The 14860-nt window shown below is 40.3% G+C and overlaps 2 protein-coding genes across 2 annotated transcripts; one reads left to right on the forward strand and one right to left on the reverse strand.

Moving 5' to 3' along the window:
• The first annotated feature begins 2239 nt into the window (after nt 1-2239).
• Nucleotides 2240-8718, forward strand: arl10 (ADP-ribosylation factor-like 10). Its single transcript, XM_061803486.1, has 4 exons — nt 2240-2578; nt 4871-5048; nt 6076-6251; nt 7332-8718. The coding sequence occupies exons 1-4, from the start codon at nt 2336-2338 to the stop codon at nt 7503-7505; spliced, it is 771 nt and encodes a 256-aa protein (XP_061659470.1). The 5' UTR covers nt 2240-2335; the 3' UTR covers nt 7506-8718.
• A 146-nt stretch (nt 8719-8864) lies between these two features.
• nop16 (NOP16 nucleolar protein homolog (yeast)) lies at nt 8865-12361 on the reverse strand. Its single transcript, XM_061803347.1, has 5 exons — nt 12112-12361; nt 11714-11822; nt 10932-10998; nt 10748-10854; nt 8865-9264 (listed from the first exon to the last, which is right to left on the reverse strand). Exons 1-5 carry the CDS (start codon nt 12216-12218, stop codon nt 9127-9129), a joined length of 528 nt encoding a protein of 175 aa, XP_061659331.1. The 5' UTR covers nt 12219-12361; the 3' UTR covers nt 8865-9126.
• Between the last annotated feature and the right edge of the window lie 2499 nt (nt 12362-14860).

The raw sequence follows: 14860 nt of genomic DNA on the forward strand, positions 1-14860 counted from the left end.
GTTTTAAGATTCCGGTTTCAATGTAAAATCTATAAATAGACGTCAAAGCTTTCAAAATAAAAGCATATTATGTCTTAACTGACTTAATTATGTCGGTTTCCAGTTCAAATTAACACATTTGTAGAAAGTATTCCACTTTAAACCGTACTGTGAGCTAAAGTGATCATATTATCGCACAGAGGAACAACTAGAAAGACGGTGCTTTTAGCAGTCAATTTGCGCCATCAAGCGTTCAATTGAGGAACTGACATTGACCCATGCATTTGGATTAATGGACAGACGAATTGAGATTATAGTATCCATTCATTCATTTCCTTGGCCACTTATCCTCACGAGGGTCGCAGAGTGCTGGAGCCTATCCCAGCTGTCAATTGGCAGGAGGCGGGGTACACCCTGACCTGGTTGCCAGCCAATCACCAAACAGCCGCACTCACAATCACACCTCGGGGCAATTTAGAGTCCAATTAATGTTGCATGTTTTTGGGATGTGGGAGGAAACCGGAGTGCCTGGAGGAAAGCCACGCAGACACGGGGAGAACATGCAAATTCCACACAGGCGGGTCCGGGATCGAACCTGGGACCTCAGAACTGTGAGGCCAACGCTTTCCAGTTGATCCACAGTGCCACCTATATTCTATTCTATTCTATTCTATTAGATAGATAGATAGATAGATAGATAGATAGATATAGATAGATAGATAGATAGATAGATAGATAGATAGATAGATAGATAGATAGATAGATAGATAGATAGATAGATAGATAGATAGATAGATAGATAGATAGATAGATAGATAGATAGATAGATAGATAGATAGATAGATAGATAGATAGATAGATAGTCCGTTTGTTCAAATTTCCTCTCAAGTGCTTGTACAGCAACACCATCTCAATGTCATCCTTAATTTAGTTGATTTGTTTTTTATTTTGACTGATGTATATTAAACTGTGTTGCATGGATGAAAAAAAAACACACAGAGATAACCAAGGAGTAGCACACAGAGGGCATTATAGCCAAGTCATAATGAAGAAATAAACAACGAGTGCACAATTGCAGCAGAAACATGTTTATGCCATTAGAGGCCGGCCATCTTAAACACTTACTGTATGCTAAGGTAAAAGAAAAGTTATTGGAAGCTAATGTGACACCTGAGGGCGCAGACTATAAATGAGGAGTCATCTTGAGAGACTAAAGACTTGAACGGTGGCTCGATTAAACTAAATGACATTTAGGCCCATAAAACGCACCGAGAAACATGAAACCCGGAGAGAGCAAGCTGGACTAGATGGAGCACATAAGCCTCACTGCATGTCAGACTCAGGAAGACTTTGGCTTAGTATCCACAGAGAAACGATTTTTATACACAATTGAAGAATTAGTGGAACATTTTTTTTTGTTTCCAACTTTTTTAATTGGTTTAATAATTATAAAATTATTTCAATGGGTTATTATAAAATGAAAGAATGAATATAAATTATAAATTTAGTATTACTGTATATTACAACTTTTATTTTTAATTAAAAAATAAATTATTCACATTGAATATGTTCATTAATACTTAAAACAATAAACTGAATATATTAAATAATACACTTCTATATATCAGCCATCTCAAACTATTTCACAACACAATTTTACATTCTGAAATTATCTACAGGTTTACAGATTTATACTGATCACATAAATCATTAACATACATTTTATATATTTAAAATACTCAAAACCTTCTAACGTACTATACTTACATACCACTAGGTACATACCACATTTATAAATAATTACATACAAAAAATGGATTTTAAAAAATTGTTCAACACAAATGTTATAAAAATGTATTACTTCACTGTGCATTTAAAAAACAATACATGGCATTCATTCATTATATTTACAACATGTGAATAATTTTGTGAATTACAACCTATTGATTTTTATATGGAAAAAGTACATATAAATAATGTATACAATGTGTAATGTAAAATATACACTATTTTACAATGTATTTATACATTATTTTACAATGGATTTATACATAAATAGTCTAAAACATTAGATGAAACGTTGGAGTGCAGTCAGTCATGCTGTTTGTTTACAATAGTTTATTATTAAGTAACAGCTTTATTACTTGTAACATATTGATAGATGGTTTTTCAGACCAAGTATTCCTCCTTAATCCGGTATCTCCGGGTAATTTGAACGCACTTTATGTATGTACATTACGGAAATCCAGATTTACGCGAAGCACTCGAACGTCCCACTATCATCCTGCGCCTCTTCATCTAAAAAAAAAACAACAACAAAAAACAACAACAACAGAAGCAGCGAGCTCGCGGTCACATGTCGAGAGGAGGAACCGCAGGAGAGTCAGAAGAGACAGCGGCAGTCGGCGTCCGCACCCGTTCGGCAACCAGCGTCTCCATTCCGGCTGCTGGCCCCGCACAGATGGTGCTTCTTCGGCACATCTCGGTGGCGCTGACCGCCGCCGTGGCCGCGCTGGGCTCCGCGATCTTCATCGCCCTCAGCTACTTCTACCCGAGGCCAATGTATGCACCGTACGCCCAATATTCTACCATCAAGGAAGTAAGGCGCTCTCTGTGTTGTTTTGGCTGTATTACTGCACACTCTGTCTAATTTATGGGGATTTTGATGACGCTGATACTGTTGGTGGTTAAATTAGCGGTGGCAATCAGGATATGGTGGACAAATATAAATACAAATATATTGTTTTGATACAGTGATGTGATAATCGATTTACAGAGTTGGGAAAAAAAACACGTACGAAAAGAAACTCACACAAAATACATACTGAAAATGTTTCAATGGCATTGATAAAGTATTCTAGTGTTGACCACGTCTGCTTCGGTGTTAAGGTACTTGATTCGAATCCCGGCCTCCATCTGTGAAGTTTATGTGGGTACTCTGGCTTCTTCCCTCATTGCAAAATCGTGTAAGCCACCGTCATACCGCTGAGAAGCAATGAAACCGGGTTGTACCCCACTTCTCTTGGCAGATGCCAACTATGGCCTGCGATAGACCAGTCCAGAGTGTGCCTCGCTCCTCTCACCCAAAAACAGCCGTGCAATTGATTGGAAGTGAATTGAGGAATCTCGACTGTCCAAAAGTGTTTCTCTGTCCTGTGATCCGCAATTGAATTGTAACGCATTCCGGGGATTGACTGGTGACCAAATTTTAGGCTGACATGGACAAAATTTGACGGAACCGCAACCAAGCAATGCCATGACATCATTCTTGCAGAAGAACCTCAATATAAACAATAATAGCTGTATTGTTCCAAACCAGCCACATATTTTGAACTGCGGCTGCCGCCACATTTCATGTACTCTCAAGGCAAGTATTAGAGCATGTCTGCGGCCTGGGGGGGGGGGGGGGGGGTGTAAATAACTGAAGACCTGATGCAGAGACAAAAAGCCCCCAGTTTACTGCTGGTTTATCGGATGGATTCCAATTTGTTATCCAGCGCTGCCGGCATGTGGAATTTTCCATGTGGTCTGCGATCCCAGCAATCTGACTCTGTCAGGACATTTATTGATCACACCGTTTTGACGATTTACAGGGCAAAACCATCACGAAATACGGGAATAAATAGAGTATGTATCGCCTCAGTGACATTTTATACGGTTGAAAACATTTTTTTTTTCATAATTGAAAATAGTTTTCAAGGGTGCAAAAACATACAAAAGATAAAGAAATACACCATGTTTAACACCCCCTTGTCTCATTCTGGTTAAAATAACTGTTTTGAAGTCCTGTTTTGCTCACGCTGCCCCCATTGCACAAGGGGCCAACGGGCTTCATTTACCATAAAGACCATCAACAGAGCTGGCACGCTGCAACGAGACCAGCGTCGAGTTGAAGAAAAGCGAGCCCGCATAGAAAGTAACAATATAGATTGCATTTTCCGCCAAAAACGCAGAGCTTCATTGCAAAGCCGACACATGACAGTCGTCAACTAGTGCGGCCGATCCATAAATGCGGCGCATGCGGCAGGAGTCTGATCAAACAATGGTGAATGGCTTAACTGAACACTTGAGTTTGTGCGCATCAGAAGGACCAGCACAATGTCTTTTGAATTAAAGCATTAAAAAATTTGTATATTATTATTGCAAATGTTTTTTGTGAAGTAAATTATTATAAAGTGAGATATAACTTGCATTCTTTTCCGTTATGCAAGAGACAATAAAGGACTGAAGATTCCCCAAATGTTTTGATAGCGTCACGAGTGATCAAGCATCCATTTATTCATCAAGCAGTTATCAGTAGCTAGGATCATTTCTGCATTGTTCCTGCTCAACAATGTGCTCCGGTAACGCTGATAAAAATGCAGATGGGTAGAAAGGTGAAACAAGAAGCTCTCTCTCACTCGGCACAAAGTCCACGCTGATAGTGCCGCGTAGGAAGAAAATCTCGCACTGCGAGTGCGGCATCTGAGTCTTGACACAATTTGAAGTCGGTTCCCCCCGGTGGACTGCTTTTTTTTTTAAGAAAGTGATGCGGCACGGTGGAGCAAACCGGTAGGTAAGAGCTTTGGCCTCACAGTTCCGAGGACCGGGGTTCAAATCCCGGCCTCTCCTGCGTGGGGTTTACGTGTTCTCCTCGTGGCTACTACGTGGGTTTTCTCTGGGCACTCAAGTTTCCTCCCATATCTCAAAAACATGCATTCATTGGAGACTCTAAATTGGTCTCAGATGTGATTGTTAGTGCAACTGTTGTCTGTCTCCATGCGCCGTGCGATTGGTTGGCGACCAGTTCAGGGTGTACCCAGATGACAGCTGGAATAGGCTCCAGCCAGAGGGGGGATACTGTGTGTCCACAGAGTTAACTAGTTTGACATTTCAATACATCTGCCCACAGGAGGAAGAGGACCGCGGGAAGCGCCAAGTCCTGGTTCTGGGCTTGGATGGAGCCGGCAAGAGCAGCATGCTTCAGGGCCTGTCGCCCACGGAAGCCAGGAGGGGCCATTGCCGCCCGACCCGGGGCTTCAACTTCATGAGCCTCAGCGTGCCCACTTGTCAGCTGAACTTCCTGGAGAGTAAGTACCAATCATTACATTTGTGTGAAAAATCTCCTATCTCCATTTTATTTATGTCGATCATGAAGTGGACGTTCACAAAGGGGCACGTTTGTGGATTTACCTATTCACAGATTTTTGGTGGAGATTATTTCTCCTTTATTTGCTCAAAAACAAAAAAAACCATTCCCTTTTCACATTTTTGTACTGAAGCCAAAATAATAAAACTGTCTTCTTGCACCATCTTGATGACAAGGAAGTGAGTTGAAGAACTTCATTTAGACAAAAGTACTGCTACTACATTTTTGTGGCATCTGGATGCCAAAGAATTGTATTCAAGTGTGTTGATGAGTTCCACTGAGATAAAAGTATTCATTTTCCGCCATCTTGTGCCAAGGAAGTATGTTGAACTGAAGGGAGGAGGTTCATTTAGTTAGGCCATAACACTATCTAATAGGGAAAAAAAGTGGTTTGGTGCCATGTTGTGAAATCAATGGGCAGTTAAAAAGCTTTCAGGAATTTTATGTCAGTTGTGTTGTTGTCGTCGTCAGTCACTTGTGGATTTTCGCTCTTCGCAGCAGGTCCCTTTAACGGCAAATAATGGGTCGATCCGACCATCTGTTATCCTCACAAGGGTTGCGGGAGTGCTGGAGCCTATCCCAGCTATCTTCAGGCATTAAGCGGGATCCACCCTGTACCCGTTGCCAGCCAATCGCAGGGCACAACGAAACAAACAACCGTTCGCACTTGTTGTTTCTACATGACGGTGTTTAAGAAAGTGGCTCTGGACCTTCACCCAGCCCGGCTATCAAGTCATAGGTGGAGAAACTTAGAAGGCGATTATTATGCAAATTAGACCAACTGTGATGTCACATTGGGTCAGAATTCCAGAACAGCGAGCTCACGTGCTCATTTTCAACTTTTGTTCTTTTATTTTGCACGTAATATACCCATCTGTATAAGACATTAAAAATCAATTTACCACATATCCCTTTTAAAAGAGGTTTTGTGTGTTATTATTATTTTCCTTATTATATGCGTTGTACAGTTGGAGGTGGCGAGGAATTGCGCCGCTACTGGTCTGAGTATCTGAACAGGACTCACGTGCTGGTCTACGTGGTGGACTCGTCTGACCGGAGTCGCCTCCCGCTGGCCAAGTTGGAGCTGCACCGCCTCCTGGAGGGGCAACCCCAGCTCCCCGTGGTGGTCCTGGGGAACAAACAGGTGAGAAAATACACACTTACAAGTCCCCGTAAAGTTAATTTCAACGTCTTCTAAATTTGACACCCCAGAGAGAAAGTTAACAATCCCTGACAAATTTGAATGATGAAAAAATGGACTTGCATCTTTTCTTAGTCCTACATGTAATAAAATAGACCTACTTAATTCCTCTGGTGTTGCTCCCAAACCGTTTTAAGGTTAATGTTATGTTGTTGTTGCTGTTTAAAATACAGAATTAGCTTTTTGTGCACTGTATTGTCTGTGCTTTCATCCTGGATCAAGCTGTGCCAAGGTGGAATTTTAAAATGACACACCATCTCATCCTGCACTTTCTACTTTGGCTTCAGACCACTCCCACTCGGAAAAGAGAAAATCTTGTCCAGTTTGACCACTTTTTGTTCGATTCTTCACATACTCCGACAAGACATTGCATTTTAAAACAATAGCATTTCTTTTTAAACTTTCTCCATTAATATCGAAAGTAAACATAAGCAGCGTGTCTAGCTTGTCTTTGCTCTACATTGCCCAGACTGTGTTGCTAACTAAAGCAGTGGTGGGGGACGCTGTCATCTTAAAACACAATGATGGGCTCTGTAAGTACTGTAACATTTGTAATTATGAGTGTAGGGGAGCGGAGGGGTGTAAGATACACAAGGAAAAAGGGAGTGTGGCGGAGCAGCAGTCGTTCTTAGAGAAAGTTCCGTGTGCTGCCTAAAAGAAACCAGTGGGTTCTTCTTTTTTACAGTACATAGGTGAATTGCGCCGTTGGATGTAGCAACCAGTCATCCCTCACTCATTGAATCATATTGCAAAATCCCACAAACTGAATAGCTCTATGTTATACTTTCAGTTTGCATTTATTGGCACGCCTTCCCGCGATCGACCAAGACTGCCTTGGGATCAACTGGTCTATCGTAATTGACGCATTGAGCACCCCTGCACTGGAGAGTTTCTGTCTATGCATGTTTCCAGCAAATATCTTCAAACATGGATTTCAAAAATACATGTAGAAACAAATCTGGAAAGTCAATTTCCATTGAGTTGCATGGATGTGACTGCGCCTGTGTTTGTGGCTCCTACCAGGATAAACCGGATGCCGTGAGCGTATCGGAGCTCCACAAGGCCTTGTCTCTGGGCTTAGTGGCGGAGGACAGAAAGTTGTTCCTCCTGGCCGCCCAGCTGGCCTCCGACGGTGCCCTGAGGAACTCCTGCCGAGGGCTGGACACCTTCCAGGACCTCCTGCTCCAGCTTGTCTGACAAGGGGGAGGAAAAGGTGCTGCTTCCTCTTCAGGTAAAATAGGTGCAAGAAGATTGCATCTGGAACCATATTTAAGGAGAAAAAGGAGGAGAGGAAAAAGGAGGAAAGACTGGCAGCACATATTGTGCATATTTTCACGATGACTTGTTTAGACTTGCCAAATGAAACTAATAACAGATTATGTACAAGGACAAGTGACTCATTTATAATGCCAGCCGAGAATGTGAACTGAAACAACCTCGAAGACACGTTCAAAAAAGAGCAGAGTAAAGCACAGACCGTGGAGAAATGTACAAATTTGCAGGAATTTTAGGATCTTGTCTTCTGAGAGCCCCTTTGTGAGTGAGTGCAAGGATTTTAGAGGTAAAACAAAACCAAAAAAATATCCCAAATCGAAATATCCGCAAAGGTAGCACAATTTTGTGAATGCCAGGAAAAATTGCAGTCAAAAGTCACAAAACCTTCAGACGAAAGTGATTCTTTTGACTGTGATGCATGATATGCTAACCCATAAACCACAGTGCTGCCAAATTTACCGTGTCTGCTGTAATGTGTGTCGTCTCCTTCACGTCTGGCAGATTAGTTTGACACTATTTTTTTTTTTTTAGTTTTCTCGTTTTTATGCTATGGTGGTTAACTTATGTTATGTTAGGATTCTAAATGTGACTCAACGCATCATCTGTACAGTTCCCAAATGGTTTAACTTTGAGCCACGGAAAAGAAAAAAAAAAGCCCACTGTACTTGTCTCTATGTGCGCTGCGATTCGCTAGAAACCAGTTCAGCGTGCACCCCGCCTCCTGCCCGATGATAGCTGGGATAGGCTCCGTCACTCCCGTGACCCTTGTGAGGATAAGCAGGTCAGAAAGTAGATGGAAGTGTGTCTTGAGTTTTTAATGGGAAAATGTGTGTTGGAATCAGGAAAAAGTCAACACCGTTAAGTGCTGCAGCAGTCAATTTGGAAGAAAATGTCTTAAAATTCTCACCATCTCATTACTTAATATCTAATATTGCCTCTCAGCCTGGCAATTAATGGTTGGTACAAGACTCCCAATTATGAGTTTTTTTATGTGATGTTTTATTCCCTTCTATGCTCTGTAGCCATAGAAATGTATTAATTTAATGGGCTCACATTTTCATGACTGGAAAATAGGCTTTGGCTTTATATGTATGTTATATTACATTTCATGTGTATAAAATAAAATGCTATATGGATCGCCCTTCTGCTTTGTTGTAATTCAGTGTGGTGTCAATATTAATGTTTGCTTCTCCAATCGTAAATGTGTACGAATCGAACCTAAAAATTGTCTTTCCCTGATGGAAAAAAAAATACAAGTTGGTGTATGTTCAAATCATTTTATTGGAACTTGAACATCAAACCACTTTTTAAATCTCCAATAAAAACATCCTGTTTTTTTAATTAAAAAAGGAAATAATTCCATAAGTCCAAAGACACCTTAATGTCTTATTTTTCCTTTATAAATGAACATAAACTGGGTCAACCGTGGAAAAAAAGGAAGTCTGTGGACACCATTATCCTCTTGTGGAGAACAGACTTCAGAGTGTATTCGGAATATCCTCTAGGAACACTCTTACTTGAAAGCACCCCAGGCGTCAAGTTCTCAGTGGGACATAGGGCCAGTGAGCGAGGCCATGAATGCATCATAATGCTGCGCATGGCAGCGCTTATACTCGTTGATCTTCCTCTTAATCTGCATGGGCGTATCCTGGTAGTAGTTCTTCTCGTCGCGGGCCATTGCCTGCAGGGTGGGAAAAAAAAAAAAAAAAAAAAAACAGCGGGAGCAAGTCAGACACGTCAAAGCGTAAAGAATTCAGTTGAATGAATGTGTTTGTTTTTTTTTTTTATTTTATCATACATGGAAATCGGCTTGTTTTATGCCTTCTGCAAAAGACAAGACACGGCTGCCCTTTACAATCTACTGAAGCCTTTCAGTTACATTTATTTGACGCTCAAAGAGCTACACTGATGGTTAACTTATTTTGTAATTACAAGAAAAATAACTGATTATATGAAGTTAGGTGGCATGGTGGTTCAGTTGGAAAGCAAAGGCCTCACAGTTCTGAGGTCCCGGGTTGAATCCCAGACCCGCCTATGTGGAGTTTGCATGTTGTCCCCGTGCCTGCGCGGGTTTTCTTCGGGCACTCCGGTTTCCTCCCACATCCCAAAAACATGCAACATTAATTGGAGAATCTAAATTGCCCCTAGGTGTGATTGTGAGTGTGAATTGTCTCTATGTGCCCTGCGATTGGCTGGCAACCAATTCAGGGTGTACCCCGCCTCCTGCCCGATGACAGCTGGGATTTGGCTCCACCACTCCCGCAACCCTTGTGAGGATAATTGTCTTTGAAAATGGATGGATATATGAATTTAATGCAGTGAAATGAATGAAACTGTAGTGTACTTTGAAGCACCATCTTGCCACCGTTAAATCCATTGCTGACGAGTATTTTAGAGTGCTGTGACTGATCTTTCAAGAACAATGGAATATTGTCTTCTGTGACACTAGAGGCATCATACCTACCAAAACAAAATGTAGGCGCCACTGCTTCACCAGACAATGTTTGCTTCTAGCTTTTTTTCCATTCTTTCATAACCAGCAGTAGTACATAGGGTCACTTAATTAAAAACAGAAAAAATCTTTTCACGAAAAGAAACAAGCGAAACTGACTGACACTTTCTTTTTGTGACACTCAAAATTGTAAAACAAAAACAAGATTGAGAAAGGGCTTTTGTTAGCAAAAGAACCATTTACAGTATTTGCAGATAGGCAACTGCTGTGAGGGATGCTAATTTAGCGCATCGCCAGTGTTGAACGTCAATGGCTTTTTTTTACGACGCTCGCCATTCACTCCTCGAACAGTGCTATCTTTTCTCCCAATCGTGTCACACTTTCCACTGTTGACCGCGACATATTTTACCCTGCTTATACCATATGCATGAATATAATAAATGTCAGACGCCTAAACTTGTCCAAGTTCAAACATGTTGATATCTCCCCATTCCTTGATTTCCTTGCCATGTATACTGGGAAAAATATATATATCCCTGAAAAAACAGCAATGTAGCGGTGGTGCTTACAATGAACTACACAATAGCGGGGGAACAATATACTGCATAATAATAAGACCTGTTGGAAATATCACATTGGTTGAGTACATTCAGGGGTAAAGTTAACACTTTAATGTGGCAGAACCTGGAAATGTTTGGTTCTTGACTCTCACCTTATAGTCGTCTTTGTATTCTCGGATCATGTGTTGAACGTACTCGATCAAGTCAGAGGACAGCGTCTTTGTGGGCTTCCTTGGTAGGTTGGCTTCTTCCTCCAGCTCTGCCCACACATTTTACACTAATGTCATGACACGCGACACCGATGCCTTGCTTCACCGCATGTATACCAAAACTTACGGTTGACGACGTAGGGCTTGGTCACAATGTGGGCACTAACTTTCGTCTCTTCTTTCAATCCAAGGAGCTGCAAAAATTATTTTTTTTTTTAAATTTAGTTAAATCAACCAATCTAATGGATTAACGGAAACAACTCCCAGGTGTCTTTAACACAGGTGAGGTATGGAAAAAATGGTAGCATATTTTCCCTCGTGGAGGCCAAACTTCACTGTACCCTGGTTTACAAATTTTATTTGTTCAGTGGTCACTTGAAAGTGGCTACAGCGCTTTCCTGGGCCTAGTTTCCGCATCCACAATGGAAAATGTCTGACCTGGAAATAGGCAGCTAGCACAAGATTTACTTGGTTGTTTAATGTAACGCTTGAGTGTAAGGAGGCAGAACGGAGACCCAAATATTTGTAAACAACCAAATAAAAGGTCAACTTTCTGAATAAGTTCCCTTTGGACACAGCAAGATGAATGGGACAGACCAAAAGCAGGGCAAGATTTGTGCAAAAACGGTACTTTTTTTGTCATCTACTGGCAAAAACGAAGAACTGCAAGACACAAACACTTTCTACTTTCTACATTGCATTAACTGCAAAATTAATTAAATATTGTAGGAGGGCATATTGTGGAGGGCCTGCCCATCCAGCATGTAAAACTAAACAATCAAGTCTTTTGTTATCAATTTTTTGTGTCCTTTCTGCACTTCCATCCATTGGAACATTACAGTTGGGTAATTAAATTAGGCTTACTATACTGATTATTTGCATGAAACAGAAGTAACAGCCGCTACTTACACTATTTTTCTTGATGGGTAAAGTGCGGTTTGGGTCAAAAGACAGACCCATGTCCAGCAGGTTCCTGGCCGTGGACTTACTTGGATTCCATGCACCCCGTATCTGTTTGCTGAACAAAAATCAAAATAATACACAAGCCAGAACTCGGGAAATTTCAACACAATTATCTTAGTAGGAGCTGCATTAAATAAATTACAAACAATTAGACTGACTTTATCCGTACCATCTCAATATAATCCAAAGGTGTATTACATACATTATAGTAAATAATGCGTATTAGCGGGTTCGCAATATGTAAGCTTGCATTCATAATGACAAGTTCATTGGCTGAGACTAGAAGGAAAAACATGTTGGACAGCTAGCCTAAGCTAACATGCTAATGCGTGGGTTACGCTTACTTTTCTATCCTTGGGTTAGCTTTCTTTCGCAGCTTCTTCTTGAGTTTCTTGCGGTCTTTCGAGTAATCGAACTTCTTCTGCCTGGTCGTCTTCTTGCCTCTGGGCATAATTATTGCCGAACGTTATAATTTTTAGAGGCAGATACAGTAGTTCAATGCTAAGTATGATTTAAAACAAGGAAAACGTGTAGCAGGCTAGCAACAGGATCTTGCGTTACTCAGTTCCGGTCATCATACGACTGCCTTCGTTTTTCTTTGTTCTCATTTTCTTCTTACTCTAATATCATGTAAAATTAATAAATTGGAAAAAAATTGAGTTTATATCATTTTAAGGACTCGTTATTTTTCATTAAGTGAATTGACATTAAAATATTGACATCGCTTTAGCTATATACACGTGACATCTAAGCCACCAATTTATCAAAATCTTTCAGTAGAATTAATTTTATTTATTTTTTGTAACATACAGAATATCTATTTTTAACTTCCTTTGTAACATATAACATCGCTAGTTTTAATCCGATACAATCAACTATACATTTTGTGTTTAATTTATTTAGATTGCGTTGACAAGTAAAGAGTGAGGATTCAAATGTATTAAATTCCTTTGATAGTATTGGTCCCCATTTGTATTTCAATGTGACAAAAGCCAATTCGTTCATATGTATCTTGTGCAATTGCAAAAGTTTCTTAAATTCCGGTCATGTGACCCCCTTGACCCCGTCTTCTCTCCGCCCCAAACTTTTCAAAACTATTATTTTCATTTCCATTCGTAGTATATACTCGCACATTTTACAAGTGTTATTAATTTTGAATTGCACACTATTATTATTTATTATATTGGGTTGACGTGAGGCACTGTTTGATGCACAGTTTTTACACTAGAGGTCCTAATTGTTCACGATTGAGTAGCGTCAGAGGAACAAAAACTGCGTAGCTTCATTGAGAAACATTTTTGGTGACCCAATCTCTAAACCTTATGCAGTTTTCGCAACATTTTTCTCTTATAATTGTGAAGATCAGTGTAAATTTACTTTTTATATTTTGATATTTATTTATTTTAAATTGAGTTGACACCATCCAAGGTTGATATCAGAGGTTTGGAGGTGATGAGCTCCCGGCCAGGGATAATACATTTCACTGTTTGGTATATTTTCACGCAATTTAATTCCCACATTTATGAAAGAGAATAGAGTAACAACTCTATGACTAAAAGGTCAACTCCAGCAAAGGTTATTTAAATGTTGAGCTACTGCAAAAGAGAAAAGGATTAGGTGTACTGTATAAAACGTATACAGTTAATGTAACTCTACTAATTTATGGGGGAATAAAACTAATTCTAATACTAAACAGTATGCATATTTTATAAAGTTCACGCTTCAGTACACTCCTAGAGTGAATACAAAAATAGCAAAACTGCAAACTACTTTTGAGGAAGGCGATGGGGGTGTATTCTTGTGAAAACCGACTCACAGCATCGCCAAGACATATTTTGCTCCATATACTGTTTTATACATAAAATGTTGTAACAAATGCTCATTGGTTCTGTTCTCCATCAATACCCGTGCAGCGCTGACCCGATGCTGCTTCATTAACAACACGCCACTCAATACTACATTATATGTTTGGAGCGATGGCCAAATCAATAACTCTATTAACCTGACATAATTGTGCGAGCTGCTGCCGTCATGCCTTGTGCAGCGGCGGTAAACAGTAAAAAGTGTTTCCTAATGCATCTTTAAAAAACAACAACAACAAAAAAGGCACTGCGTTCATTCATCTCTCCGCCGCAAAGAGCAACTGCCCCCAGAGTTGTGATGTATCGATTCCTGCGTTTGCAAGCAGTTGATCCACACTGACGTCCGCGCGCAGACAAAGCTGAGAGATGAGTTTGACTGGTGTCGAATTGGAAAACTAATCTGATGGTTATTACTTTGACTATTAATGGTGGTAACACAGTGTACAACCAGGGAATGCAAACAAACAACAAGTTTCTTTTTTTAGCGTCCCAATAAGTGTAATAATAGATTTATTACCGTACGTATTTATGAATATCAGTTTGCCCGTTGGTGTTGGTAACTCAGACTGCACAACTAGTATATGATCAGAAATATCACAATATCTGGCACTTTTGATAAGGATAAAACATTCATTCATACTGGACATTTATGTTTATTGGTTTGACTTTTGGTGGTAAACAGAAATTGCATGCTAATGCTAACAAATAATACTGTCTTGACGATTTGTTTTGTGTAAAAGTAAATATGATGATAACGCTGACCCAATTAATAATGGTACAGTTTATTTCGGTTTATTGGTTTGGGCGTCCTACCAATGTGAAACAAAGCAAACATGAAACCTGATATGCTAATGATAACAATGCTCTCCCATTTACTGTACCTGTAAATATGACGACAACACCTGACCCAATCCAATCATTGTACATTTATGGTTATCGGTTTGACTGTCAGTGATGCTAAAACCGGCTGTAATAGTAAGAAAAATCGGCAAACGTCAAAGTAATTGCACGCTAATGCCAACATATATGAGCAAATTTAACCCAACTGTTGTGCTCTGTTTTGGTATGATATTGGTTTGTTTTTAAAGTACCGAGTGAGACCTCTGTTAATATTTTTCTGCTCTTTGGGATGATTGCGGCGGGGCGGGTGCTGGCGCGCGGGAGGGGCGCTCAAGTGCGCATGTCACCGAACAGGTCTTGGGTGGGAAAGCAAGGACGGAGGGCTCAGTCC

Source organism: Syngnathoides biaculeatus, chromosome 18, assembly GCF_019802595.1.
Source record: "Syngnathoides biaculeatus isolate LvHL_M chromosome 18, ASM1980259v1, whole genome shotgun sequence".
Taxonomy (NCBI): Eukaryota; Metazoa; Chordata; class Actinopteri; order Syngnathiformes; family Syngnathidae; genus Syngnathoides; species Syngnathoides biaculeatus.

Excerpts from the sequence above, each read along its gene's own strand:
- nop16 (XM_061803347.1), bottom strand. The coding sequence starts at position 12,218 with ATGCCCAGAGGCAAGAAGACGACCAGGCAGAAGAAGTTCGATTACTCG. Across the intron at positions 10,999-11,713 it reads TACCCATCAAGAAAAATAGT|CTCCTTGGATTGAAAGAAGA; the intron begins GTAAGTAGCGGC and ends TAATTTTTGCAG. Across the intron at positions 9,265-10,747 it reads AATACAAAGACGACTATAAG|GCAATGGCCCGCGACGAGAA; the intron begins GTGAGAGTCAAG and ends CCCACCCTGCAG.
- arl10 (XM_061803486.1), top strand. The coding sequence starts at position 2,336 with ATGTCGAGAGGAGGAACCGCAGGAGAGTCAGAAGAGACAGCGGCAGTC. Across the intron at positions 2,579-4,870 it reads AATATTCTACCATCAAGGAA|GAGGAAGAGGACCGCGGGAA; the intron begins GTAAGGCGCTCT and ends ATCTGCCCACAG. Across the intron at positions 5,049-6,075 it reads TCAGCTGAACTTCCTGGAGA|TTGGAGGTGGCGAGGAATTG; the intron begins GTAAGTACCAAT and ends TGCGTTGTACAG.